The sequence below is a fragment of the Eubalaena glacialis genome, chromosome 13 (genome assembly GCF_028564815.1).
Source record: "Eubalaena glacialis isolate mEubGla1 chromosome 13, mEubGla1.1.hap2.+ XY, whole genome shotgun sequence".
Classification (NCBI taxonomy): domain Eukaryota; kingdom Metazoa; phylum Chordata; class Mammalia; order Artiodactyla; family Balaenidae; genus Eubalaena; species Eubalaena glacialis.
Window position 1 is genome coordinate 87,848,529 of NC_083728.1, and position 27,794 is coordinate 87,876,322.

The 27,794-nt window shown below is 53.7% G+C and overlaps 2 protein-coding genes and 1 long non-coding RNA gene across 11 annotated transcripts; 1 reads left to right on the forward strand and 2 right to left on the reverse strand.

The window, feature by feature from the left end:
- Positions 1-78: 78 nt before the first annotated feature.
- Positions 79-2,901, reverse strand: LOC133104363 (insulin receptor substrate 1-like). Its single transcript, XM_061210068.1, has 3 exons — positions 2,243-2,901; positions 849-1,981; positions 79-457 (listed from the first exon to the last, which is right to left on the reverse strand). The coding sequence occupies exons 1-3, from the start codon at positions 2,721-2,723 to the stop codon at positions 395-397; spliced, it is 1,677 nt and encodes a 558-aa protein (XP_061066051.1). The 5' UTR covers positions 2,724-2,901; the 3' UTR covers positions 79-394.
- Positions 2,427-18,274, forward strand: LOC133104366 (uncharacterized). Of its 7 annotated transcripts, none has more exons than XR_009703545.1 (9): positions 2,427-3,205; positions 3,330-5,449; positions 9,930-10,122; positions 14,742-16,047; positions 16,423-16,548; positions 16,677-16,815; positions 17,069-17,185; positions 17,818-17,910; positions 17,999-18,274. It is a non-coding gene; the product is annotated as an uncharacterized LOC133104366 (long non-coding RNA). The 7 variants fall into 7 exon arrangements; XR_009703544.1 differs by lacking the exon at positions 17,069-17,185 and having other exon boundaries at positions 3,330-3,432; positions 5,222-5,449; XR_009703541.1 differs by lacking the exon at positions 17,069-17,185.
- Positions 6,801-27,794, reverse strand: AGFG2 (ArfGAP with FG repeats 2). 3 transcript variants are annotated; one of them, XM_061210069.1, is made up of 13 exons: positions 27,450-27,794; positions 18,936-19,029; positions 17,970-18,085; positions 16,701-16,854; positions 15,969-16,134; positions 15,154-15,279; positions 14,477-14,509; positions 10,262-10,382; positions 9,990-10,072; positions 9,719-9,799; positions 8,709-8,837; positions 8,267-8,352; positions 6,801-7,938 (listed from the first exon to the last, which is right to left on the reverse strand). In XM_061210069.1, exons 1-13 carry the CDS (start codon positions 27,668-27,670, stop codon positions 7,879-7,881), a joined length of 1,470 nt encoding a protein of 489 aa, XP_061066052.1. In that variant the 5' UTR covers positions 27,671-27,794; the 3' UTR covers positions 6,801-7,878. The 3 variants fall into 3 exon arrangements, with proteins under 3 accessions (XP_061066052.1, XP_061066054.1, XP_061066053.1); XM_061210071.1 differs by lacking the exon at positions 27,450-27,794 and adding an exon at positions 26,962-27,075; XM_061210070.1 differs by lacking the exon at positions 14,477-14,509.

Below are 27,794 nucleotides of genomic sequence, written 5' to 3' on the forward strand. Positions count from 1 at the left end.
GCTCTCCCCTCAGATTCTTGTTACTCATTCCCCCTACAGTCGAGCAGGGGAATCCATGGACCTAAGACTTTTCCAGGCTGACCCAGCAGGGAAACTTTAATGGGGGTGGGGTGCACAGTATAGTCTCCTAGACTAGATTAAGTGTATTAGAAGCAAGGACTCCATCAGTTCTGCCAGGCCGGGGAGAAGGAGAATTGTGTGAGCACATAGCTGGTGTTGGGAGAGGCAAAGTAGGGGGTAGGGGGTGTCATCACTTTGGGAGGGCACTAGTGTAAGATACCTGTTGCTCTCATCCTTCTTGCTCTGGGGTCCCAGGAGTTCAGCCGACACCAGGCAAGCACAGCAGGTGTGTGTGGGGGGGGGGAGGGGCAGATCTCTGTCTTCATCGTCGTCGTCATTGGAGGCAGGGTAGGGGGCCAAGGCTGACTTGAGACTCTGGAGCGATGCTGCAGGAACTCTGTGGGGAAACAGAGGTTCAGGGCTTTGGCTGAGAAGGTCCAGAAATTTGTAGGGGTTTTGTTTTGTTTTAAGGGGGGAAGAGTTCTAGAATTTTCTCCCTTAAAAGAATCCAACTTCTTGGGGAACCTCCTCCCGAAGACTTCCCAGGTGCCACAGTTGGAAGGGGCGGAGTGGGCAGCCCGTCCTAAGGGGCAGCTCAGCGCTTCTGCTGGTCACACGTCCTAGGGGACATCTGGGCTGTAGAGCCTCTCCATCGGGCGGAAGGGGCTTGTGGGGTTCAGGGGGGTGGGCGGGAAGGCATTCTTAACTTTGCCCTTTTTTTTCTTTCTCCACCCCCATCTGTCTGTCCATCCATCAGCTATACCCAGGGGCCACGGGGGTCTCCTCACCGGGGCCTGCCCGAGGTTCTGGAACTCGATGTGTGCGTAGCTGTGTGGGCGGTGCCTGGCCCCGGGGGCGTCGCCTCGCACCTCCAGGGGAGGGACCAGGTCCAGGTCGATGTAGTTGAGGCCGCCGTCGGGGGGCTCTGGGATGTCAGTGCCCATTCCTATGTAGTCGGCGGCCGTGTACTCAATGCACACGTACTCGCCGGCTAACTCTGACGGTGGCTGCAAGCAGCGCCGAGCCCCTGCCGGTCCCCAGTCGTCTCCCATGCCGAGACGAGGGCCTTGGAGCCCGGGTCCAGGCTCCCCGGCCCCAGGCCTGTAGGAAAGAGGCAAGAAGCTCGAGGAAAAGGACCGTGGTGCACAGAGGCTCATGGACACATATTCAGTGACCCCTCCATCCTGGAGCGGCTGGCGGGAAGCGGCTTTGGCAGAGGCAGGAAGGCCCGGGGGCGCCATCACCACGTAGCCGCTGGCTTGGCCGCCCCCCATGGGCTCGTAGTCACTCCCGGCTCCCTTGGTTATGTAGACCCCGCCCCGCTCCAACCCCTCGGGGTGTGAGGCTGCCGCCCCCAGCCTGGCCAGGGTCTTGAGGGTTGCTTGCTCGCTTCTCTCACTCAGGCGCCCCCGACGGTACAGGCCGCTTGATTGGGCCGCAGAGGCTGGGGTCTCATAAGATTGGGGGACAGAGGGTGTGGAGGCGCTCGTCGGGGGCTTTCTTGGCAGTGGCTCAGCCCTGCCACCGGCACCACTGTCCCCGATTCGCTTCATGGCGGCCAGGACAGTCTCGTGAATGCTTTGGGCCACGACGGCATCGGGCGCCTGTAGCCACAGCTCCCCGGGACCCGTGGGTGCTGAGCGGCCAAGCTCCAGGAAGAAGAAAGCGTCGGCATGGCCACAGCGGCGCACGCTGAGCAGGGACAAGCGCAGGGCCGGCGGCGGAGATGGCCGGGAGGCCCCGGAGCTTCTGCCCCCGGGCTTCCGCAGCAGGCTCAGTACCCCGGAACCCAGGCACAGGCAGTAGCCGCCGCTGCCCAGGCCTCGTGCCCGCCCCAGCCCCTTGGGCCGCAGCGTCACGGGCCAGACGTCCTGAAACGGAGCGAGGATCCAGGCCCCGGGGTCCTCGTGGGAGTCGGGACCTGGAGAGACAATGGTGTGGTCACAGGGGCTCCCTGGCCGGCATGCTGGAGTCACTGTGGCCCGGGGACTGAAAACGTGTAAACCCTTCACGTTTGGACTTGATTTCGGAGACCTGGAGAAGGGACAGACTACGGATAAACTGAATCCACGATCATCCACCTCCCCTCGCGCCCCCGGCCCCCCGCCCCGCCCGCCGCCCCCCCGCCCCTCCCCCCACCCTCGCCAGCTCAGTCTCAGGCAGCCCGGGGCTCGGGCCTCACCGGCGGCGGCGGCGGCGCGCGCCTGGAGCAGGGCGCTGTACCACGCCTGCTGCTCCGCCTCGCTGGCCGCCGCCACGCCCAGGCTGCGGTCGCGCGTGTAGAGGACGATCAGGTGTCGCTGACGCGCGTCCACGCGCTTACTGATGGTGCACGCGCCCTCCAGGCTCACGCTGAACTTGGGCGGCGCTCGGCCGGCGCGGAACTTCTTCTCGCTCTCGTAACACTCGAGGCGCTGCGGATAGGCGCGGAGCACAAAGAAGCGGCGGCGCTGGGACTTCTGCTTCCGCAGGTGGCCGCAGAGCCGCACGTCAGCCGGGCAGGCCCGCGGCGGACCCAGGGCCACGTCGGCCGACTCGAACTCCGGGGTCGTCGTGGGGCCTCCGGGCTTCATCCCGGACCCAAAGCAGTAAAGTGTCCGGAGCAGGGGCTGGGACGGCAGAGGTGGGGTAGACGTAGCGGTCCCCGGGGAGGGGGGCGGCATCCTGACAGGCGACCACCCGTCTTGATGCCCAGCGTCTCTCCCCCCGCTCCCGACTTGAAGTTTGGGGCAGGGGGTCCTTAGCGTGTGCCCCAGTGGCTGCGCGGTGGCCTGAGACACCCGAGGCTCCGACAGACTCTGAGGCTTGACCCCTGCGCCTCCTGTCGCCTCGTCTCCTGTCCTCTCCCCTCCCTCCCAGCGCGGATCGCGCCGAAGTCCCCACCCCCGCAAGGTTAACCCTCGCGCGCCCCGGAGCCGGACGCCGGGCGGTGCGAGTGGAGTGTGAGTGGGGAAATCCAGGAGAGGCGGCCTCCGCCTCACCCCACCCCGTGTCCTGGGACTGGGCTTTTGCAGGGGCGGGGGTGGGGCGGCGTCTCTACTGGTCTGAGCTGCCGGCCGGCCGGCCGAGAAAGCGGCGAGGTGAGGCGAGTGTGCGTGGAGCCACGTCTGTTGTGACCGCGCTGGCGGCGTCTGCAGCCTTGGAGGTGAGCGGGCCGCTGAGCCGGGCCACCCTTACAGCGGCACTCCCTTCCGGCTTCCGCCGCTCCCCACTCGGAATGGTGTCCCCTCTTCCCACCCAGGAATGGCTCTGTTCTCTGCCTTCCCAAGTAATCCCAGGAGCCAGGGCTACGGAGCACTGGGCTATGCTGATCTTGGAGGAGCTGGAGGTTCAGTTTCTCTGCGGGGTTGGGGCCATAGGAGGTGTCTTGGGGTAAGTTAACTTCTGGATCGGTCCCTGTGCACAGACCATACCCACCAGGGTTCCAGTCAAGTGGCACTGAAGGAGAGCCAGTGGAGAAAGAGACCATCTCTCAGGGGCACTGCCCTCTTGCTGCACCATTGCCCTCAGCCCCTCCTCACCACCTCTGTTCAAAAATAACGCTGCCCAGCTGAAGGCTCTGATCACAGAAGTGCAGACTCTCTGCACTGGTGGAGGTACCCTTTGCATCCCTGGAGGCTTGAAATGGGGTTGGGATTCAGACATTTTTACACCCCACTTCTGATCCTTCCAAGGACCACCGACTCACGTTGGGGGCGATGGCGCCAGTCAGTGCACACTCTGCGAGACAAACCGGTAGTTGACACATGGGTGGGGGGCCTTAGAGGACCTTATGATTTCACTGTCACGGCAAGTAGGATACCTACAGTGGGGGAGCTGAGGGTTTGGGAGAGGGCAGCTGTGGCCCCTATTAAAGACGGTATTTGGGGAGGAGTGCCTTCAGGTGAGTTAGGAGCTGTACCAGGAGTACTAAAGCAAGGCCACCTGGTTCTTTTTCTCCGGCTAGTCCAAGGGCCAGGAAAGCCTGAGTAGGGAGGGCTGGGCTTCCCACCCTGGCTCCTCCACTTCCCAGGTGTGGGAGGAAGGGGTTGGTCTATGAGCTGGAATACTGGAGAAGCCAACAGTGCGGTGTGCAGGAAGGCTTAGATTCTTGAACGCCCTTTAAGGGTCATGCAGAAAGTGTGATGCAGGGCACCACCTGGCATCGTGAGGATGGGCATCTGGCCAGCAGGCAGCAGTGCCCAGGTTCTGCTCCAGGTGCCCTCACCCCCCGCCCCACCCAGGTCAGCCAAAGCCTCTCCAAGGTGCCAGAGAGGTGGCGGCAGCTCAGGTGGTGCACACAGGCCAGCAGCAGCCTCCACCGTTGATGGGTGTTGGCCAGGGAGAGGCAGGTATGTGAGAGATCCTGAAGTGGACACCAGAAGTATATTCAAGGTCATAGCCTCCAGTGTGGCCTCGACATATGCGCCATGGAGAAGTGGCAGGGACACAAAACACATCTGCAGGCCTTTCCCCTTCCTAGTTTTGGTGCTGCCTTGAGGAGCAGGGCACCCATGGGGGCCACGTACCTGCTGTGCTCCTGCCTGGAGCCTTACTCCCCAGGTTTGATTTGAAGCTACCCACAGGAGGGTCTCTTCATATCTGCTCCTTCCCGCTCCCCACCAACCAGTCCACCTTGGAGCACCCCAGTCCTTGTGAAATCACAGACGCTGTCACAGAGACCAGCTCCAGACCGCCTTGTGTCATTGAACCGCTAAGTGCTGGGTAAAGATAAAGCCGGAAGCAGCAGGGATCGGAGCACCTGGGCCCTGGGCAAGCAAACGTGGTCGAGTGGGTTGGTAATCAATGCCAGGTGATTTAGCCTGCAGGGTACCAGGAAAAGCCTGGAGCCAAACGACTGACTTAATCAGTTGCCCTGGCAACAACACTGGCCTTGGCTCTACCCAGACAAGATTGATTTGAGCCTGTTGCCCTGGTAACTCGTGTTGCTCCCCCAGGACAGGAAGTAACAGAACTTCAGCTCTGTTGGGTGAGAACACCTCCCCCAACCTGAGGGGGTCCACCTGTGCATCCCGCTGCCAGTTGCAGGGCAGCAGTGGGATGGGCTCTCCACATTCTAAGTGCCTATGGAAGATTCTTGTTACCAAAGGGGAGCCCCCAGGGAGGAGGCTGGGGCACTAGGGCCAGGCTCTTCCCGTGTGCCCCTCTCTCCTCCGTCCAGGTTCTCACTCCTCTGGAGGGGGATGCAGGGACAGCGCCACCCCCTTCCTCCATCGGAGAGCTTGACAGAGGTCCTGGGCACTGGCTCCTGCTTCCTCACCCGCAGAGGCAGCCGCCGGTGACCTGCTGAAGGCTGGGGTCAAGCCAGAGGACTGTTGCCTGCAGAGCACTGTCACAGCATTGGCCAGGGGGACATGAGCACTTGGTCAGAAGCCTGGTGGCAGTCTGGGTGAGTCCTTCCAGCCCCATGGTGTGGGTCCAGATTTGTAACCACCAGGTAGGGCCTGCAGGGAGGCCCTGGGCGATGGGGCGGGGGAACACAGCCCAGTCATTTAGACATTTCCTGAGGCCAGGGATTCTTCCATCTTTGCTGCCTGCCTGGAGAGAGGGCGCCGGGTGGAAGCAGCACTAGGCCGTTCCACACCGAGACAGGCAGCTGCAGTCCCGGTCTCGGCCTACGCCCTGCGAACTCTTGATTTTTCTGCCCTGGAGTTGGACGCTGACCCGTCGTAACTTCTCTGACTGGTCATCCTGCCCTGGCCAGTGAGCTGGCGGGGGTCCATGTCAGACAGAGTGACTGGGAAGCGTGGAGCGGGGACTGCAGGGAGGTCCTGCGCCCAGGCACTGCGCAGTTAAGGAGATCCCTGGGAAACAGCGGCAGTGTGACTCAAACAGTAAGAAGCACTGCAGCTCCTGGTCCTTTAAATCTCACCTCCAAACCTCAGTGTTTTTGGTTAGGAAAGGAGGCGCCGGGGGAGCTGGGGAAAAAGAAGGCTCCTCCTCCCCCTCCTTCTCCACCACAAGATTCCAGCTTCCCTCCCATCCCTGGCTCTGAGCAGAGAATGGGGAAGAGACAGAGAGATAATCAGGGGTGACAGAGGAGAATACCCAGGGAAGAAAAAGATGGTGGTCCACCCTGGGAGCGCCACCAGGAGATGGAAGGAGGGTAGAGGCTGGAGAACGGGAACACAGACACAATACAGGATGGGGACTGAGCCCTGGGAAGGTGGGGAGGCCACGCCTGGCTGGGCAAAGAGCAGCAGCTGAAGGTATTTACAGAAAAATCCTCAAAGTAAATCAGTGATAAGACTGTCCCCGCCTCTCCTTGCTGTCAGGTTGTTAAAGGTCATTGGGTGGAAAGACTCAGAGAAATCCCAAGAAGGGATGACTGAAGGGCCAGAGTTCCCAGGCAGCGGTAGGAAAGGGAGAGCGCTCACATCAGGGCTGAGTCCGGGGCCTCTCCTCCCCCAGGTGAGGTGTCTAACCCAAGCCGGCTGTCTTGTTACCACACACACAGCCTAGACACTGTTGACACAACATCCCCAGGCGGCAAGGGTCTGGCGAGGGGCTGAGGAGGCAGCTGACCTGGGAGAGCTGGACTGACTAGGCCCTGCCCGACCCCCACGCCGGCTCCTCCTCTGCACCCCCTCCCCCGCTCCCTCCACTGCTAAGACTGGACTCCAGTTCAGACAGGGACTGGCTCTGTCCTTGGCGAACAGCAGCATGGGCACCGACCCAAGCAGTCACGTTGACTGACATGAGGCCCCTCAAGTTGGCCCAAAGCAAGACCACGAGAGCCATTTTTTTTTCTTTCAAATGCAGTTCTTTTCCAACATTGCCTGCAACAGCTTTGGTGCAGAGATCTGGGGCCGGGGGGAAGAGCGGGGGAGGCACGTGGAAAAAAGAAAGGAAAAAAAAAGCCAATTGCACAAAGCCTTTCTCTGGAAAAGCCCAGGCTCGGGGTGGTCGAGATGTGTGCCTCCTTCCCCACCATCCCCTGGAGCGCCAGCTTTGTGAGGCACAGATAGGGATTCATCCCATTCCCCGTGTGAAAGAGCTGTCTGGGAGAGGAAGAATGGCTGCATCTGGATACGTGTGTGTATGCATATATATAGATATATATATAATAGGCTATATTAGAAAATTCTCTATGTATAAATATAAAACACTGGTATCCAAACATGACACCACAGCTAACTAAAGTGCTTGACGGAAGTTGGGCATGTATAAGTATGTAGGTAAAACTATTCATCCTGAGGGAGCTGGGGAAGCAAAAACATGGAGAAAGGGGTGCCGTCCCAAGCCAGGGCACCAAGGGCACTCTGGCCCCCCAGGGCCTCCGCATCCTGTCTGATCACCATCCCACGGCAACACCATGCACGCCTCATCCCCACCTCTGCCCTGCTTTCCCCACTGCGCTTCTGCCCCTGAGGAGATCAGTGTTGGACAGCGGGGCACTGGGGAGTTGTTCCCACAAGGAGCACAGCTCAGCCTGTGCCCCAGCTTCCTCCGCCCACAGGGTTCGGAGCGAAGGGAGCGCTGGGGGCAGGAGAGGAGGACTCTTGTCATCATAATTAGTAATTTGAAAAATAAAACACCAAGGCTCCTCTAGGCCAGGCTCTGCCAGCTCGCCTCCCGGGCCCCCTGCCTGGGTCGGGGCTGGAGGAGGAAGGAGGAAGCCTCGGGGTGGCTGACCCGGGAAGCTGCCCTTTTATCTGCAAGCCCCAAGCAAAGCATTAGCACCTCCACCATCCCCAGACCCCTACCCTGCGAAACAAGACCCATCTGGTCTCAGACCCGCAAAACTGCCACAGGCAAGTGGTCATCGGAGCTCCGGGGAGTAGAGGGGCCCCAGAGAGCAGCCCCCCGGACACAGTGCTACAAGAATGGGTTGGTGTTCGGAGGGTTGCAGGCAAACGGGCTTGATGAGGATCCAGTCTGGAAAGAAACAATCACCACAAATTGTTAGATTAGGGAGGAAAAGCTGGAGGCCACAGAAGAAATGCAGCTCAGGATTCCTTTCTCCCTCAAAATTACTGTGCTGAGGGAAGAGGGAAAATGAGGGAGCTAGGAGGCAAGCGGAGGGGCGGGGAGCACAGAGGCCCCTTAACTAGCCCACTCATCCCTGGCTGGGCCAAGGCAGTTTCACGAGGAAGGGGCGTGGTTCTGCCCCACATTGCCCTCTTCTCCTGGAAGGATTCTGTCCCAACCCCCAGAGTGAAAGGCCACACCCACACCAGGCCCGGGCCCTGCACCGGCCACTCACCATGAAGGGGTTGGTGGAGATCCCAGCTGGCTGGCTCAGTGGCCTCTGCCCCAGCTTGGCGGATCCCTGGTCTCCAAAGGAAGAGCCTGGCAGGAAGAGCAAAAACTCAGCTGACGGGAGCCCTGCCCCTCGGGGCTGGTGCTGCCCAGCTCGCCTGCCTCCCTGCAGGGCAGGCCCAGTTACATCCTAAGGTGGGCAGCCAGCGGGGGCCTCCCCAAAGTCGGGAAGAAACCAGTGGAACAGTCAGAGGACACAGGCAGGTCTGTTGCTTCCCTGGTCTCCCGCTGCTGGTCCAAAAGGGAACTAGCTCAGATGTCTGGCTCCCTAATACATATTTCTAATATTCACACACACACACACACACACACACACACACACACAGAGCAGAGTCCCTGGGGGTGGGAATGGGGTAAGAAAGGAGGGCGCGGTCTGAATCCCTTACCATTCTGCTGCTGAGTCACTGAGGTCGGTGGGGGGAAGAGCGGTGGGGGGAAGGGGCTGGAAAAAGCCCCGGTGGGTGGCACTGTCTGGGGGAAGCCAGGCCCAGCACCGCTCATCCCAAAGCCTGGCCCTGTGGAGGGAGGGAGGGACATGAGGTAGGTGAGGTTCTGGAAGGTAGGCTGGAGAACAGTTCTTCCTAAGTCCCTCCAAGACACAGAAATGGGATATAGTTTTTCGCTACCCAGAGGTACCCAGTGGAAGTACCCGAAATGAGCACGAAACCCTTCAGCGTCCAAGCATCCTGCCAACCCTGCCCTCTCCGGCCTGTGGCCTGTGGCTTGGACAGCAGGGTAGTTATGATCATGGGGTCAGTTTTCTGCCACCTCTTAAAGTGCATAAATCAAAGCAAATTACCAGCCCTCTCTGCCTCAGTTCTCTCATCTCTAAAACGGGGACCATGCCTATCTCCTCGGACTGCTGTGAAAATTAAATAACAGATATAAAGCCTTAAGCGTTGGGCCTGCCACGTGGGTCAGCTTAGTAGCGAATAGTATTCTCTCTTCCTGGCCTGAAGGTTTTAGAGACCAACCAAAAAACCAAAAACAAAACAAACAAAACAAAAAAAAAACGAAGGGGGGCGTGAGTGTGAGTTTGGAGAGAGAAAAGCAGAGGCAGCGGCTGGGGAGGGGCAGGAGACCACAGGACTCCAGCTGAGGAGGGCAGGGAACAGGGCCATGGTTTCAGGTGGGACACAGAAGGGAAGGAAGCTGGGCTCCCAGAGGGAAACTGAGGGTTGGAGAAAAAAGAATCACCACCACTACCAGTCAGCATTAACCCTTCGGAACTGGCTCAGGGAAGTGGCAGCCTGTTTTTTCTAACTCCGAAATTCTGATTCGGTGACTTGGGGGCCTCTAGTTTTTGTCCACTAGGTGGACTGGAAATTAAACCGGTCTGGCCTGGGCTGGTGACTCGAGAGAGAGTCAGGGCCAGGGGACAGTCTGGGAGGCTTACCTGTGGCCAAGCCATTGGGCTGGAAAGGGTTGGTGGAAGGCAGCCGGGCATGAGCAGCAGGTGTGGTGAAAGGGTTGAAGGCTGCTCAGGGTGGAATGGGGTAGAGGGGAGATGAAGAGCTGGTTATTATTTTCTCATTTGGTTAATATCGTGATAACTGAGCATTCCTCTAAATCCTGGTGTGCGTCTCTCCCCACTCCCCTCCCTCCAGAGTCCCCAGTTTCCTCTTGGCCTTAGATCCCCTCCCTGGGTCTCTACACGCAAGACTCACCTCCAAAGGAGAGCCCTGTGCTGCCGCCTCCGCCAGTGGTGGCCGACTGGAGCGTGGGGACCTGGCTGGCCATCCCGAAGATGCTGTGATATGGGGAGAAAAGTCGGCATGCACATCATCTAGCAACAAGGAGGTAAGCTGGGCAAGGGCCTAGGAGATGGCAAACTCTGTCCTGCCGGACGGGAGGAGCCAAGTGGGCTGGTATAAGCAAGGCCAGGCTTTCTTGGCCGGCTCTCCCGCCCGATGGCAAGCTCCCCAACATCTGGACCTACCTGCTAGGGATGCCTCCAGCTGATGCCCCGGGTCCCAGGAGGCTGCCCATATCTGCAAGGCTGTTGGGCTGACTGGCAGGTGCCAGAGGAGAGGCAGCAAATGGAGTCCCCTGGCTGCTCCCTGGGCAGACACAGGAAGTAAAACGGGGGGTGCTGGCATGAGACAGGACGGAAAGGGCAGGAGGAGAGATGGAGGCAGGGGTGCAGTGGAGGGGGAGGGGAGGGATGGCGCCAACGGGGTCCTCTGAGGCAGCCCGTTCTTCCCCCGGATCGGATCGCCCAGTTCAGGAGGGTTTGTCTCCCACCGAGAATTCTAGGCAACGTGAGACTCAGCCCTTCTCAATCTCCCTAGCGCTCAAAACCGCCACCGCAGAGAGAAAAGCAGTTCTTCCTCCTCGTCCAGGTCACCGTCCCTCCTGCTCTAGTTTGGCTTACACTTCCCATTGTTTCCTTAAGAGATGGAAACGTCTGTCTTTTGCCTAAACCAGCATTTCCATTTATGAATAAATCATATGAAGGGGCAGGTAGAGGGGCGGGGGAGGAGCTGTGAAGGGCAGAAAGGCTCAAGGACACTTGGGTGACTCGGGGAACGCGGAGATGGCACTGGAGGTGCTGAGCATAAATCTCCGGCCTCGCCAGCACCCTTCCCACTCCCATCGAGCCGCCTGCTCCCCTCTCGGGAGCCCCCTGACGCCACGACCTCAGATCAGGGCTGGGACGCACTGCCCACGGGGCAGGGCCGACAGCAGGGCTCTCCTGCCCTCCCTGGTCTTCATAGTCAACAAGGAAGAGCCTCACAGGGGAAGTTTACAGAACAGCCCTCAGGGCGAGTTAGGTTAGGGTCCAATCAGCAACCTGGTCTCCCAGGAAGAGGCCTGAGGCCCTGTCATTTTTTTTTTTTTAATTTTTATTTATTTATGGCTGTGTTGGGTCTTCGTTTCTGTGCAAGGGCTTTCTCCAGTTGCGGCAAGCGGGGACCACTCTTCATCGCGGTGCGCGGGCCTCTCACTATCGCGGCCTCTCTTGTTGCGGAGCACAGGCTCCAGACGCGCAGGCTCAGTAATTGTGGCTCACAGGCCCAGTTGCTCCGCGTCATGTGGGATCTTCCCAGACCAGGGCTCGAACCCGTGTCCCCTGCATTGGCAGGCAGACTCTCAACCACTGCGCCACCAGGGAAGCCCAAGGCCCTGTCATTTTAAGAAAGCCTCTTTATCTGAGTGTTTAAGTCTCATTTGTAGTGTGGGGTCCTGCCAACTACTCTGGGCTACAGTGAGGGTAAAATGAGGCTACAAATGGGGAAAAGCTTGATTCTTCTGAGTGCTGGAAGACTCTTTGTTACCGAAGGGAAACACGCTTTACATAGCGCCCGCCTCCTGACGGTGCTCCGGAAGGGTTTGCTGAATGAACAGCTGAACAGGCAGAGGGAGAAGAACTGGATTCCAGTTGTGGCTCTGCCACCTGCTACCGCTGTGACGTCAGCAAACCATGTCACTCACTCTCCGGAGCCCACTTTTGTTCTTGCTCCCCAGCCCCGCCCACTTTAGGGTGGCAAGATACTACTTCCAGGGTCAGAGAAGCAAGACAAGGTCTCAAAGGAAACACAGGATGGCTGGCTCAGATGGTAAACATGAGTGGAAAGGGCCCGACCCACAGCCCTCAGCTCTGGCCTTTCCACGCTGCCTTGAACAAGCGGCCTTGCCCATGGCCTTGGCCTGCTAACTCCTACTCACCCTGCAGGCTTAACAGAACCATGTCTTCCATGGGCCTTCCTGACCCCAGTGTTTGATCCTGGTTTTCCTCTCCTAGCACCTTGTTCTTTTCCTTCCTAGCACTTGACATATTTATAGTGATGTATTTTTGTTTATTTCTGTATCAACTGGGTCCCCGCTAGACCAATTCCACTGCCAAGAATCTCCTTACAGATATAACTTTCCAATGTGCCGAAGCAGGGTTATTAACTGCAGCGCTGTTTAACAGCAAAAGACTGGAACATCCTAAATATTCAACAACAGGGAACTGAGTAGAAGCCGAGTGCCCAGGGCCTGCCTGCGAGGTTCCAGGGATGGGCTGCTTCTTGAGAGCCAGCACTCAGGCGACAGTGCTCTCAGCCCCTCTCCCTCCCCAACCCCTGGGCTTTCCTGAGGGACAGTGCTAGGCTGTAGCCACTGCGAGCCCTGGTCTTCAGTCCTCTCCCACCCATAGGCTGTGAGGAAGGCTGGGAAGCCACCAGGGCAGTGGTGGATCTTCGGCTTCTCAGACCCCAGGCCTTTGCTTTGCCCGATGGACTCGAGGTACGTGGACTTTCCCAGCGGACACAGCTCCCCGTCCTTACTGGGGTCCGACTCCTCAGTCTTGCTCTGGGCCCTTGGGTCAGGGTGAGCCCCTCAGTGAGGACCAGGCTCTCCGCCGAGGCTGGGGAGAGAGTGCTGCGTGCCTCCTGGCCGGCACTAGAGGGCAGAGCCGGCCCTGGCTCAGGCGGGCTGGGCTCCCTGCACGGAGCGCGCGTCCTCAGAAAGGAGGCCGACGCTCCCAATGCCTGTGCTCCTTTGCTTCCTATCCACTGCCAGAGCCTCACTCCCCACAGCTGGGTTAGTAGACTTGCCTTCTAACAGTTTCAGGGGAAAGTGCACTTTTAGAAACCCCCCCTTCTCCATACTCCCCCTCAGATATATAACAATACAACCAGCCTTGTCAGAAGAGACATCCACCTCTCACCCAAATCTTCCTACTTCCTCCCCAGTGGTTCCTCACGTCACACTCACAGAAACACCCTCGTGGTCATGGTGTGGCTGGGAATGAATGGGATCTGCCACTGATCACACATTTGATTTTGGCCAAGCTGAGCCAGTTTCCTCAGCTGCAAAACAGAGATCTTTCTTTCCTCATGGAGATGATACAGGGGTGCTCCCCAAGCACCGTCAGCGCTGGTGGGCTCTGGGTCCGGCCGTGGGCTGTCTGCTTCTCGAGATAAGCAGACACTGGACAAACGGTCCATCCCGGGTTCAGCCTGGGATGGCTCCAGGGCTGATGCCTCCCTTCTCTCCTTTAAAGCTTGGCACTTTAAGCACTCTCTTTAAACTAATCAGTTGCGCTAGGAATGCATCTCTGAACCAACCAATTTATAAGCACCTTGTAATAGGCTGTTTCCTTTCCAGATCCCATTCCTGGGAATAGTTCCCTCTTGCTAAATTGAATATTCGGGTACCAGTATACATGTTTGCCAACAGCATACAAAAGGGCCTATTTCCCCACACAATACTGGCCATTATTAATCTTTAAAAATTTTGTGAATATAATGTGCGAAATTACTATCTTATTCTAATTTGTGTTTTCCCTGATTAGTTAGGTTGAGGACATTTTCATGTTTTTTCTGGGTATTATCTGCTTCTATCCCTTGTCAATTATTCTAGTCTTTCTTATTAATAGGAGTTTAAAAAGGCACATTATGGTTATTAGCTTTTTGTCTGTTTTCCATGTTGTAAGTAAGTATCTTCTCCTTATCTGCTTCATGCCTTTAAGGACATGAAACGTTGTGTGGGGACATTTTTTAGGACATCTTTTACCATATAGAATAACATGACCTATGCAATTTCTCCTTGTTAGAATTTATGCAGATTTTGTTTCCCAGTACATGGTCAAGTTATAAAAGGGTTATATGTTTGAAAATAATATATATTCTGTATCTTTGTTACAAAGTTCTACTTATACTTCTTAGGTCAAACTTGTTAAAGTGTTCCTCAGATGGTCAACTCTCTTCCCTCCTTGTCTATCTACTCCACCTATGAATCTTGTGAGAGAATCAATTATAGTCTCCATCTGTTGGTTTATCAGATTTTCTTTCTGTCTAATAGTTTTTGCTTTATGGATTTCAAGGCTACTCTGTCAGTTACTTTAAGTTCACGACGTGAGAACTCTGTTGTGAATTTTAACTTCCGTCAATATAAAACGTCTCTTCTTGTTCCATTCAAAAAATTAAAGACAAGAGCAACAGTGGGAGGCGGGGGCGCTGTGGGCAGAGCAGAGAGTCAGGAAGTCTGCGCTGTGGGCTGGGCCCTGCTGGGCTGTGGGCTGCACGACTAGGGAAACTGCTAACTGCCTCCTTTGTTAAAGGCTAAATTTGAGGGGTTCCTTCCAGACCTCAAAACTCTAGGGTCAGAGGACCTGAGACAGAGGCTTCTGCCTTGGGTTGGCTGTGGAGTGGGAGGAATAACTTACCGAAGCTGTGACTTCCAGTTAGCATCCGACTGGCTGGCAGTGAGGGTGGGGCAGGGAAAGGGCAGGTAGGTGGGGAGGAGAGAGAGAGTGTCAGTCACTGGCCGTCCCCAGACATCTGTCCTCACAGCGCTCTGGCTGCCCTCCTGTGTGCAGGATGTCCAAAGGAAGGAGGCGGCCTGAAAGCTCTGAAGCCTGATTGATGTCTGGGAGCTTCGGGAGGGACCGAGTGCTTTAGGGGCCTTTAGACTCTCCTTCCATCCCACAGGAACAACACGACGCAGAGTTGGCAGGCTTCTGCTCTAAGAGGGATGCCTGAGGACTTCTGGAGACCACCTAGGACGCTGACCCAGCCCTTGCCCTGGGGGCCCTCTCGGGGAAAGGTCATGTCCCTTCTCATGTTTTCTAGGACTCGGGTCTCCACTACTTCCCAGTCAGCGACCTCCTAGTGCACAGCCTGCACAAGTACTGGTGCAGTTTTAGCCATTTCCTTACATGAAGAAAGAGAACAGAGCCCCTTCTTCTTGACAAGACCCTCATCAGACTCCTCTCCTCCTTTCCTGGAGCTTCTCCTCTTTGTGCGGTACTTTGGGTGGGTGCGGATGTGAATGCAGGGTGACGTATGGGTGTGGACAGTGGGCCACAGTTGCAAGCAAGGAAGCCAGAGGGGCGGAGCTTACCTGGGGGTGCTGGCTGGGCCTGGAACGGGGCTTGGCCGGCTGGAGGCATGCTTCCAAATGCAGAAGAGCCAGGGCTACTGCCAAAGGCATCGAAGTTGGCAAAGCCCCCATGGGAAGGCGTCTGGCCTACAGGTGGAGAGAATATAAAGGTTATGTTTATATATGATGTATATGTAATCCATATCACACGGACTAGTTCGGAAGGCAAAGGGCCGCTCAATGGGACATCTGCCTTCCTGCAGGGTCCTCTTCAGAGGGAGTTGGCAGGAGCCTGGGGCAGAGAGCCAGACACATGCAGGGGGAAAGGGCATCTCAGAGGCCTCCAAGTTCACTCCCCATTTTTTATCCTTACTCCGTGAGGCGTTAACATTTTTGTCAGGGCCTAGTTTGGGAGGAATCATGGAAAAAGATTTTGCTGGGGGGAAGGGCTTTAAAAAGGAAAAAGGGAAACTAGATAATCACTTTGTTCTACCCTCTACTGGCTACTGCTGATCTTCGGGAAGAGGGCAGGGGAAATGGAACCTGTGACAATCCCCTTGCCCCATTTTAACAGAGAGAGAAACTAAGAAAAAGGCTCTTTCCAGTGCTCTAAGAGGGAGGGCTGGGAGCCCCCAACTGCCATGCTTTCTGGTCAAACTCCCAAAACTAATCCCGGCTGTAATCATGGCTGTACTCATCTGACCCCCACCCTCCCAGCCGTGATACTTCAGAATTACCATCACGTTCATTCCCGTGCAGAGAGCTAGGGCCGAGTGAATTCCTTGTGTGATGGGGACGTATGTTGTAGGAAGGTTCTCTTCCCAAGTCTCACTTACCCCCAAAGGCTGGGAATGCAGCAAAAGCTGGTGCCACCTGGGGAGCAGCAAAGGGGTCTCCGCCGATGTCGGCCAGCAGGTCAGTACTGGCTTTCTTGACCGAGGAGGGGGGAGGTGGCTGAGAGCTCCGGGGCTGGGACGTCCGGGGCTGAGACTGACTGACAGACTTGGAGGAGAAGGCAGTACATATAGCACTCGGAATCCCAGCCATGACCCAGGCCCTTGCATGGCTCCCCGGGCTGCCCCCAGATAGGCAAGTGGAGAGAGAAGAGAGGCAGAAACTACCCTCAACCAAGAGGGTTCCCGGGCAGAAGGTGCCTGAGCCCTTCTCATCCCTACTTCCTGTCCTCTCAGTGCAGCAGCTCCCGGAACCACGTATTTTAGAGCACGTTAGTCAAGGCAACCCTGAGATACACAGGGAGGTCGCCCAACAGCCCCTCCTCATCTTTCCCAGGCGCCTGAAGCAGTGTCCTGGCCCCTGTTTTTCCTTGGAGGAATGGTCACGTTTGAAGTTGATACTCTGACTTCCCTAAATACCACTTCCTGTTGGGGTCTTTCTTCCAAAACATACAGATCCAAGGTGAGAGATGCAAGACATGGGAACAGCAGGGCTGAGAACGTGCTCACACCTCTTGGACCGTCGTCTGCTAAGTTCAGGGGATTGGATTTAGGAAACTGATACCCCTGTCTCCCAAATCCCAAAATAAGTTGCAGGGCACATCTGAGAGTTACCTGGCTGGAGGTGGAGGCAGCAGCCGAGAGAGACGGCACAGGATCCCCCAGAAGTGTCCGCGGGGGCTTCCCTTCCGGAATGGAGCCCTGGACGGGGGTGGAGGCGCCGCCTTTGGTATAAGTGGGCCCTTTGACTTGGTCTGGGGGGACATACCTTGGAGAAAGAATAGTTAGGCTAAGAGGAGAGGGGTGAAATCTTGGACCTTGCTCAGCTTAGGTGCTTGAGAAAACACAGGTTACAGCAGTCAAAGTCCTTTCTCACTTTCCCTGATTCTCTTTTTTGAACTAAAGGGAATTTAGCAACTTAGCAAAGTTCTGGCTAACTTGAGCTTCCCCTTTACTGTCAGATGCTCATTTTTTTCCTGCAGGGATGTTCAGTTGGCTCTGGCTTGTGCCGGTCTTCCCCTCTTCTCTCCCTCCTCTTTCTGACACATCAAACCATCTGGGTTTCAAGTAATAACACCTGCAATCATGCTGAGCAACAGGTGATCCTATTTTCCAACTTCCTACTCAAGGGCCCCCTTTTATTTCCTGGGAGTGTCTTCAGGTTCCTCCTTCTCTGCCACCTCAGCTTCTAAGCGCTCACGATCTATCCTGCCGGCTGCTGCGCCTTCTGATCAAATCCCCTTCCACTCCAGTGGATGTGGTCTCTACTCCGGATGTATCTTCTTTATCCTGAGGACCCCCCCCCCCAACCGAAGGGACTCCAAAATTCTGTTTTATCCACACCAGTCTCCTTGCTCCCTGAATTCTCTTCTCCACCCCAGAGTTACCCCCAACCATGCACACCCTCCCCCGCCCCAGAAATCGAACAATAGGAAGTGACACCTGGGGTGAGAAAAGGCAAGAGAGAACAGAGATGCTGTTTCCTCAGCAGGAAAACAGGGGACATATGAATCATGGGTTAAAAGCATGAAGCTAGAGGACATGTGCTCCCAGCCACCTCTCTCCATAAATGAGATCAGCTGAGCTATAAAAATGAACCCAAACTCCCTAGTGGGGGCCCTAGCTCTCCCCTCCAACCAGTCTACTGTCTCCCCAAAAGAGGGGACATCAAATCTGCAAGTTTAGTGACCAAGAACAAGTTGTTCTTTCCTGTACCTTTATTATTTTGAAGTCAGAATTCGGCCCTAACTGAATCTGAGGGGAACAGACTCAAACCTCGTCTAGCCTTTGAGAGAAGCCCCAGTTCAGCTCTGGAAACTGGACGGTAAGATGAAGTGTGTCTTGGACACATGTCTCCAGAGCAATCTCTTTCCTCCTCCTTACCATCTCTTCTTCTCATATTTTTCCTGGAGAAACTCCTTCACCTTCTGAGGATCCCTGGAATCTGGTATTAAAGATGTCCGAGCATCGAAAAGACCCAGCCAAATCTTCCTGCAAACCTAAAGGAATGAAGTCAGGTGACAGAGGAAATGGGGCAGAAAGCGTGAAATGGGAGTCATACCATTTCCAGCTCATTCATCAATAGACATTTATCGCGCACGGACACGATGTGAGGACCTGGGTGCACCTACAAAACAGACATGATGCCTGTCCTTGCAGAGTGGATCATCTAACGGGGAGGTCATACCTTAGATAAATAAAAATACATTTATAATGACACACTGTGACACATCTTGTGAAAGAAAACAGAGGGCCATGAGAACTAACGGGGACTAAATTTGGATGGGGGTGGGGTCAGGAGCAATTTTCAGAACTGTGGCTTCCAGAACACCCCCTAGAGGCCCTTGTTCGCACCCTCCAAGTAAGTCCGTCACCCATAAGCTAGGGGTACTGCTGACACCAAGGCAGGCATCTTCCCACCAGCAGATTTAGCTGGAGAAGGGGTTTAACTCACTTTCAAGTAAATGACACGGCTTAGACCCGGTTGCCGAGGCTCCAGTCAGCAGAGCTGGCTCCAGGAGCTCTCGCTCAGAGGGCCCGGCCCAGTCAACCCTGAACGCTCATCACTGTGGAGCACTTCCCCCCTCGAGTGCCCAGGGGCCACCCCCGACAGACAGTTTGCTCCTTCCCCTGATTCTTCCAACAAGGGGCCTGGACCAACCCCAAATTTTATAACTAAGATTCCGTAAATGTACACCTGGACATAAGTTAAGATACCTTACATACTAAAAAATAAGGGAAACTCGAACAAAAAAGAGAACTGTAGGGCTTTTCTATACTCTTGAGGCAAAGCTCCGCCGACAGACAGGGCAACTGCAGCCTGGAACCCTTCCGTCTGGGGTGGCTCACCTCGTTTCCGCGGGATTGCAGGAACACTACTTCAGGCTCAGTGAAAGTTGTCATGGAGATGGACTTGACACGATGAGGGGGGTTCAGGCCTCTCCTGCGGGAGAGAAATAGAAAAAAAGAGAAGTAGAATGCCACTAGCACTGCAGGTCTGTTTATGGAAGGAGAGGGAGGGGGAAAGGATAAAACCACATGTACATGAAACTCTCTGACTAAAGCTACTTCCTAATTCAAGGAAAGAAGGGAGGCAAGAATGTTCTGGAGGCTTCTCATGAGAGACAGGGAACTCCAGTCATTCTGGAGAGGAAGGTAGAGCCTGCCCATCCAGAAGCCTCCTCTACCTCGGCTCAGACCACAGCAGCTGAGTGTTCAGGCTGAGGGGGTACTTCTGGGAACTCTGGCATGGGGCCACTTCCCGTTTCCTGCCTCATCATTGTTTGAGACCTATAGCACATCCTCAGGGTCCCAGAGCCCATGGAGACACAAATCCCTCACGCATGAGGGAAAGCAAAGATGAAGGCCCGTGACTATCCCTGATAATACCAACACAGATAAGATCTGGAGACAAGAGTCCCTAGGCTGGCAGCTCCTCCTCTTGACTACACAGGAGGGCGGTGTGGTGGAGGGATGGAGCGGGCCCCTCTTTTTAGGAAGTGAGCTCTGGGAAAAGAAGTATTCCAGACTTTCTCTCACTTCTAGATCTTTCAAAGAAGCAGGAGGAAGTCAAGTTCAATCATGAGTATGAGACGGGCATGAGTCAGGAACATATACCCTGTAGGGATGCTTTTGTGCCAGCTCTGTGTGTTCTGTTAACTCCCTGGGAGTCCAGCTCTGCCCACAGATGCCCTGTGGAGATTACAGCTGAGAAGGCTTCCTCGCCCCCACTCAGCTGCCCTCCAGAGTGCTCTAAAGGGAGCCTGGGGCCAAGCCAGGCGGGCTTTCAGAGGTTCCCCTTTCCTTACCTTCAGTTTTACTCTAGTCTGAACCTATGGCCCTCATCCCATGAAAACACAACTGGCTGAACCAAAACAAATAAATTAGACCCTGGGGCCAGGAGTGAAAGACCACGGGCACACGCAAGAAAGACAGTCTCAACTGATAAGGCCTCTTCTGGTTTTCACTCCCCTGGAAAAAATGGGCAAAGCAAGACGTGAAAATAAAAGTAACTCTAGAATACGGTCCTGGCTGACGCCCTCAGGAAAGCGAACAAAATTTACCAGATGGAAATCTTAGGTAAAGGTGGAGAAAGCACACATCCAGGCTTACAGGTGCACACGCTGAATACAGGTGCCCGGGCGAGCCTGGCAGAACGGCAGTGCGTGGGTTAGCATAAGTGAAGGCAGCCTGGGCAGGGAGAACGGACAGAAGACAGAGTACAAGGTAAACAGTGAAGGGCAGCTGCTCTTTTGGACAAGTTACCGATTATGGGATTCTAACCAAGGACAGGAAGGACACTGGAGGCTACAACTGGGGGCGTTTTCAGCAATTCTGCTACTAGACTTGGATGGGTCTCAAAATACCCCTTTAAAAGATAAGCAATATCAAAGAGGACGGACGCCCTGAGGAAAGATGAGAGCCGGGAAAACAAAAAGCCAGGCTTCGTAACTCGGTGTCAAACCATAGCTCTTAAACCTGATTTGACCTGAAGACTCTCTTCTGATTGCATTTCAGAGATTCCAGTTTTCTCTCCTAAAGCCTCTCTTACCTGTGGCTTGGTTCTGTTTTGTTCCTGAAGTCCAGACATCCCGCAGTCCAGACATCCCACTTTGCTACTCTTTCCCTTGCCCTTTCTCGCCTTAACCACTGCGCCCTTCCCCCTGGGAATGCCAGGCCTTTCCGAGGTCTAGTCAGAGCAGACCTCTCTGTTCCTATGATCCCGGGCCGCCCTATCACCTCCCGCTGACAAATATTTACTTTGCTAAATAGAACACAAGGCATTGTGGCTGGCACTGTGGGGGATGCAAAAATTATAGGACCTAGTCCTCGATCACTTGCTTCCAAGAAGGAGCCAAGGAGCCCGGAGAGGGTACTTCGCAATGCAGCAGGCGCACACAGTCAGATGGGGGAGGATGTGGCACCAAGATGCAGCAGTGAGGGAAGAGAAATGGTCATGGGAAAAGTAAAATGTATTATGTTTACACTAGAAAAACAGATTCTAAGCCTATCACAAAAAGGTCATTGGCACTTCCTGACAGGGCAACCAGGAACTGTTAGCAAAGTGTAAACAGGGAGGTGTGCTTCCTTGGGAGGGGTTGGGGGCGGGGAACTTGACCCACTCATCAGTCTAGAGGGGATGCTTAGAGCAACAGAACTTCCTCTGGCTGAGCTTGGACTGGAGGGGTTTTGAGGCGGGGTGGAGATAGGATAAAGGAAAGGCAGAGAAAAGAAGTGATTTAGGTGCTTTGGGCCAAATGAATCTGGTGGAACAGGATGTCTCCATAGCACAGTACAAAAAGCACTGCTCTGACCTTGATGTCTGTAGACTGGATCATGTATAACCAGAGCCACGGTTTGGGGGCAGGGAGAGTCTACAAGGCAACACTGCAGCCCAGGAAGAGGGCCTAGTTACACGGCCTATGAGTCAGAGCCAGAGCGTTTGTCTCTGAATCATAGAGAGGCCACTGCTGGCCGAGAGAAGCAATTTAGAAATGAGAGCCCCTCTCCTTCCAGGAGCCGAAATCAAATGGTCTAGGAGTGTTGTGTGTTACTGGGTACAAAGCAGGGTCATGCTTTGGGAATCACTGGCCTGGAATTAAACAGACCCAACTCTCCAACTTGCAGCCAGTCTCCCCAACATAACTCTCAAGTTCTCCCCAAAACAAGAAGTGAGAGCTCGAAGGAGGCACTGCTCTTTGGTTATCACAGCAAATCTATTCTATTATTTCTAACCAGGAGGAGCTGGGGAAATAGAGATGAAGGTATTTGCCCAGAATAGGGCAAGTTTTTCTAGTTGAAGGCAAGTACATTACTAGGGCTCAAGCCTTCAGCCCAGTCATGATGTCTTTTTCTACTTCAGTTTCTTTTTCACAGGGCACCTAAATGGCACTTGAAGTACTCTGACTCACTCTCTGAAGCACTCTGAATTACTTGGCAAGTGAAGCGACTTGCAGAGATCCTAAAGTCTGCCCAATCCTCCCTCTCTTTGCCTCGCTCCCCTCCCTTTGCTTCTATTAAGCATACTACTATTTCTGCAAATACCACATCTTTTGTTTCTCTGTGGTCATCACCCTCAAACTGGCCCACGTTTTGCTTCTATCTTGCTTCATAGAAGCCTCAAACCTGCTCAGCTGCTCAGATAAGAAGGGTTCTGCCAGGTCGACAGTGGAAAAAAACAGTTCCACCCAGCACCCAAGTTCCTTCATTTGTGCCAGATTTGGACTCGGGCATTCCTGACCTCTGAATATTTGTGTTCAAATTCATACACCCTAGATTGTGTTTCTTTGCCCCTGGGATTCCATTCCTCTGCCTCTGAGCAGGGTTCAGCTAAACCAGGTTAGCTCTTATCTTGGACCCAAACATTACCAAGAAGAGTCCCTCTTAGGAAGGCTCCCCATTACCCTGCTCCAGGGTTCATTTCACTAATTTTAGGGAATTCCTTCCTAACTGAAAGTCCGCTGCTTCGACCCATTTCCTGAAGTTCTTCCTCAGTGACAATAATAAACAGCTGCCCTCATGTAGAGACACGTGGAATCCTGATACTACCAGCTACCTTCCTCTTCAGGCTCAATCTCAATCCTTTCACATTTTGCCCCCTTTCTTCTCACCCCTTTGGTAATTTATTATTTTCTTAGGAGCTTTTCAAGTTGTCCGAGGGCCCTATACAATAAAATGCCTAAATCTGTAATTTTAGAGACTCTGTCCATCTCTGCCTGGCAGAACTGAATATGAAAGGAGAGGTGCGGACTTCCCTGGTAGCACAGTGGTTAAGAATCCGCCTGCCAATGCAGGGGACACAGGTTTGATCCCTGGTCCGGGAAGATCCCACATGCCGCAGAGCAACTAAGCCCAGGCACCACAACTACTGAGCCTGTGCTCTAGAGCCCGCGAGCCACAACTACTGAGCCCTCGTGCCTCAACTACTGAAGCCCGTGCGCCTAGAGCCCGTGCTTCATAACAAGAAGCTCGCGTACCACAACGAAGAGTAGCCCCGTCTCACCGCAACTACAGAAAGCCCACGCGCAGCAACAAAGACCCAACGCAGCCAAAAATAAAATAATTTTTTTAAAAAAAGAAAGGTGAGGTGCGAGGGGATGGAGGGACAGGACTAAAATAAGGGCAAGGCATACGTCTACCTCTCCAGCCCAGACAGATGGAAAAGTACTGAATTATTGAACAACATACTATACCTTTCCTTCCATGGAGATAAAAGTGTTTTGGTTAGGAACAGCTACTAGCGAGCCAGACAGGGAAACTAAGGCACCAGGAGGGTAGCAACTTGTCACAAATAAAGAGCTGTCAAGCACATCTCTTGACATCCAGTCCAGGGCTCCGTCCACCTCAATCCTGACTTAATCCCACTGTCAGAGTAAAGTTGTAAAGAAGTAGAAAAGACAAACAGCCACTACTGAGACCTGAAAGATGATGGATTAAAGGATAGACTCAAACAGACAGGTCAGGGAAGCACGTCACGTACTTGGCTGAAAAACTGGGTGTCAAAGATAGTGCCTAGCCCGGATGCCAATGAGATCTCAGGCCTCGCCATCTATTTCCTTTTTAAAGAAAAGTGGTTTATCCATTGAGGCATCCAAGCAAACCAGAACAAGAAGGAACACTGAGGCACTGCTTTGGAAAGAAGTCCTTTTCAGTGGCAATTTTTACCCCCCCTAGCTTCAAGTGGCAGATTCGTCTTCTAGTCGAAGAGTTAGAAGTATAACTGAACAGACAAGCGCATGAATAGATTGCGGAGAGTAAAAGGATCTCTATCCAGGTTAAGGAAATTAGGTATTGGAAGAAAACCAAATGAATAAAACTAGGTCAAATTTGGGACCTACCACTGTGGCAGCATGTATGTAAATTTAGAAACGGCAGAAATTAGCAGCCTCTCTCTCAGGCCCTCACACCAACACTGTGGGCTTCTGCTCGAGCTGAGAAAAAAATTCTCATTGAAAAAGACAGCAAGAATGAGCTCGCACATGCAGAGCTGAAGGCACAGCCATAACCCCCAACACTATTAAAATCTCAATTTTTCTTCAGATCTTGGGAAATTCAACTTTGGCTGGAACAGTCAACTTTGTTATTATCAGTCAATCCAGCCAGATGGTAACCCTGGCAATTCTGCTCACTGCCCCAGAACACTCCAGCCCCCTAAGTGGTCGACATATTTGTAACACACTCAACAGAAAACTGGCTTTCAAAAGAAAGCCAAGCCTCTGTCTCCTTTCTCTGGCTATGGTGTGAAGTATGATACTTCAATTTCCTCCCCTTCAATATCCTCTTTATTTTAAGAAAGAATATTTCTTCTCTTTTCATCATCATAGCTGAATACGAGCTCTCATCACTCTCTAGCCCATGCTGAGCTTTAGTTTACTTCATAGCACTTATCACTACCTGCAATTATATATTTCATGATTTATTTAGAGTCAAAGGCCTCCCCTAGGATGCAAGCTACATGAAGATGGGACTTTGTCAGTTTTGTTCATTACTACATCTCCAGTGCCTAAAACGGTATCTGGGGCTTCAAAGACACTCAACAAACATTTGTTGACTGATTGACTGATGCGAGATATTGGCCTACTACTACGATTTTTGCTAGCACCACAAAATCCAAATCTGTGGGCAATCAACCATGTGGATTTAAGACGTTGACTGGTGTATGGGTCACCGTGGAGCCACGCCTCTCCACTGTCTGCTGCGCTGTGTGCCCCCTCCTCACTCTGCAGCCAGGAGTAAGCACGCCCCACCTCACATTCTGCCTATGGCCCACCTGCCAGCTCCCAGCCCTTCCCAAGGTACATCAAAGGACACTGGTAATACTTTGTGAAGACCCCTTTTAAAGCTTTACATGCTTTGCCCTAGTCCATGCTATTACAACTCCAATTAGCAAAGGAGAAGTACCAAACCACCAGAACCCAGGCAGACGGTCACAGCCAGGGCAACTACAGCTTTCTTGTAGAGTTTCTTCTGACATTTGTCTCTTTATAATCTCAACATGCCTTCAGTTCAGCTTCATTTACTGGTCCAGCTTCTTGACCCTTCACTCTACCCTCACTTCCTGCTAACAAACGGTTGGCCTAGCTTCTGATTTCCCAACCACCAAAATGCGTTCCCTAAAGTCTACCACCTCGAGAATCACTCCGAGTGATTCTCATAATGCTTTACCAAAATACTAAGCAAAAATATCCTTTCGAGAATCTTTTGAAACTAAAAAAAAAAGGGGAGGCTGGTAGACTCCCACCACTTGGTCCTATAGGAACTTAAGTTCCTGAGAAGCTAAGCCCCTAGTTGGAAGTACGTGCGCCACAGAGACAGGCCTCTTGAGGTACTTCTCTATTAAGCAACCTTAGGCCATCGTCAGCCCCACCCACTGTTTGTCCAGATCAGAGGTGTTTGACTTTTCACCAGTGAGCTCAACAATAATGACCACAGGGGGAAGTGGTAAAGTTCTGCAAATTGTGCACTGATGTTTAAGGAGTTAACTTGTCCAGCAAAAGAAACCAGGTTTTTAATGTGAGCCAGATCCCTTGGCCCTCCTTCTCTCCTGATTGAGGGATATTCATTATAGAAGGGAAGTGTTGTCTATGGGATACTTTAAACCAAGATCTATAAAATAATGATAATGATGTCAGCACTTTCCATTTATTCAGCGTTTTAGCTTTCATGCCTTGGCAGCTAACTAGGGGAATGAGTTAACACTGTTTCCTGACATTTTCTTCCTGGGACCTAGACTCTGATATGCCATCAGTGTTATCACCCTGCTTCCTTTGACTTCTCTCCAGACTCTGTAATCAGATTTGCCTTTTCACAACAGGATCTTCAGGAATCTGCTCTCTTTGTACTCTGCACTATAAATATTCCTAAACTTTGCTCCTATTCTCCTCAAAGTACTTGTCCCAGTCTCGAGTCTCTATCCTTTGACTTCCTTTGAGCCTCTATCTCAACTTCTGACACATGACTGTTCGTGTTCTCAACCACTATCCCAAGAGCCACAAGGCTTTTACTTAGACCAAAGTCAAGTCTATCCTCACAACACACAAGTAAGGTTGATTAAAACATAGAAGTTTGGCTAAGGAAGTAAGAACGGAATAGAGAAATGATCCTAAACTGCATGAGGAGACCTGGACCCTCATTTCTGGTCTGCCATGATCATACCTAATATGGAACAACAAATGCTGAAAACAGCAACCCCTATCTGGCATTGGATAAGTTACTAAAGCTCTCTTTGCTTCTGTTCTCCCATCTGTCACGCAAGAACAGTACCACTCCCTCCTCAGCTCCTAAAGATGTAAGAAGAAACAAGGAAAGCGCTCCTAGTTAAAAATGAAGCCAACCAAACTAATGTATTAATACTAAAAAAGTCAAAATAAAGCCCCTGATAAACTTCTAAAGATAGACATGCAGGCTTGGTATCAAATGTTAGTCATGCATCTAACCAGATAATTCCCTAAGGGGGAAAAAAGAACCTTACTGTATAACCACAAATCTGGGCTAGAAATCTGTGGCTCTAAATTAGCTCAGGCATGACCAAATTCAGTGCCAGTGCCAAGGTAGCACTGCAGATTATTCAACAACCCCCCCTCCCCCCACATCTAGAAAGAGTCGCCAGATGTTACTACCAGGAGCAAGCCATGGCAACAAGGAGCTTAAAGGTGTAAATTATTACGCTTAAGGATGGCTCATCCAGATCCCCAAACCTCTGGAAAAGTTAAGTTCTCTAACAGGGCAACCCATCAGCATTCATCTCTTAGAATTGTAAGAACTCTCCCTCTGGGTAGCATTCTAAAGCCCTGCAAGATTAGGATCTGTTCCTGAGCACTGGAACGTGGCTCTCTACCTGCCATTATCGTTGTGCTGTCAACCTGGGTTAACTTACCTATTTTAAATTGGTTTCTCCGTCTCACAATCCAGGATGGGCACAAGCCAGAAGGAAGAAAGGTATCCCTTCATGTTGAGTCTAGCTTGCTCTACCTCTTTCCTGTTTGCCCTCCACCTACATGAAGCTACCTTTCAAGGTGTCTATCATTCTCTGGCCCCTTAAATCTCTAACCCCCACCCGACCCCAGTTTCCTTCAATTCTCCCCACTTTCGGATCGCCTCGCCTCCTTTAGGGAGTTTCTCCAGTTCTCACGCTGTCTTTCCTTTCCCCTGCATCGCGACTCCAATCGTTTCTTGTCGCCCCTGACCCTTCGCCTTCCCCGTGACACCTCTGCAGCAGACGACCCTCTCGGCACATCCGGCGCGTCCCAGGCCTCCCCGCCGCCCCCGACCTCGGCTCTGTCCCTTCGCCCCGGGTCCCCGCTGTCCTCAACGCCAACTCTCCGCCGCTCCTTCCCGGTCCTCCCCCCGCGCCGGTCCACTCACAGGAGGCCGGAGCAGGTGGTGCAGACGAAGCTGCCCACGGTGATATCCACGTAGGTGACCCCGCGCTGGGCGCACTCGAAGCAGTGGCGGTTCCCGGCCTGGCTGCAGCCTCCCAGCTCCCGCACCCGGCGACACCACACCTCCGAGGCCGCCTCCGCCTCCGCCTTTCCCCCGCCGACCCCGCCACCCGGCCCTGGGCCCTTCTTCGCTGCCATCACCATGGCTGCTCAACCCCTCGGACCTCCTCCCCGCAAGTCAGCAATTGCCCCTTCAACCACTGCCGCCTTCCCGCCTCCTCAGCCGCCCCCGCACGCCCGGCTCCCCTGACAGAAGCTAGGGAGCCGG

Bases quoted from the DNA above. Each gene is read 5' to 3' on its own strand.
- LOC133104363 (XM_061210068.1), bottom strand. From the start codon at position 2,723: ATGCCGCCCCCCTCCCCGGGGACCGCTACGTCTACCCCACCTCTGCCG. The intron at 1,982-2,242 runs GTGAGGCCCGAG...TTGTCTCTCCAG, and splicing joins GCGCGCCGCCGCCGCCGCCG to GTCCCGACTCCCACGAGGAC. The intron at 458-848 runs GTGAGGAGACCC...GTTTCCCCACAG, and splicing joins AGAACCTCGGGCAGGCCCCG to AGTTCCTGCAGCATCGCTCC.
- AGFG2 (XM_061210069.1), bottom strand. From the start codon at position 27,670: ATGGTGATGGCAGCGAAGAAGGGCCCAGGGCCGGGTGGCGGGGTCGGC. The intron at 19,030-27,449 runs GTGAGTGGACCG...TCTCTCCCGCAG, and splicing joins ACCACCTGCTCCGGCCTCCT to GAGAGGCCTGAACCCCCCTC. The intron at 16,855-17,969 runs GTAAGGAGGAGG...TCTTTCTCCAAG, and splicing joins AAATATGAGAAGAAGAGATG to GTATGTCCCCCCAGACCAAG.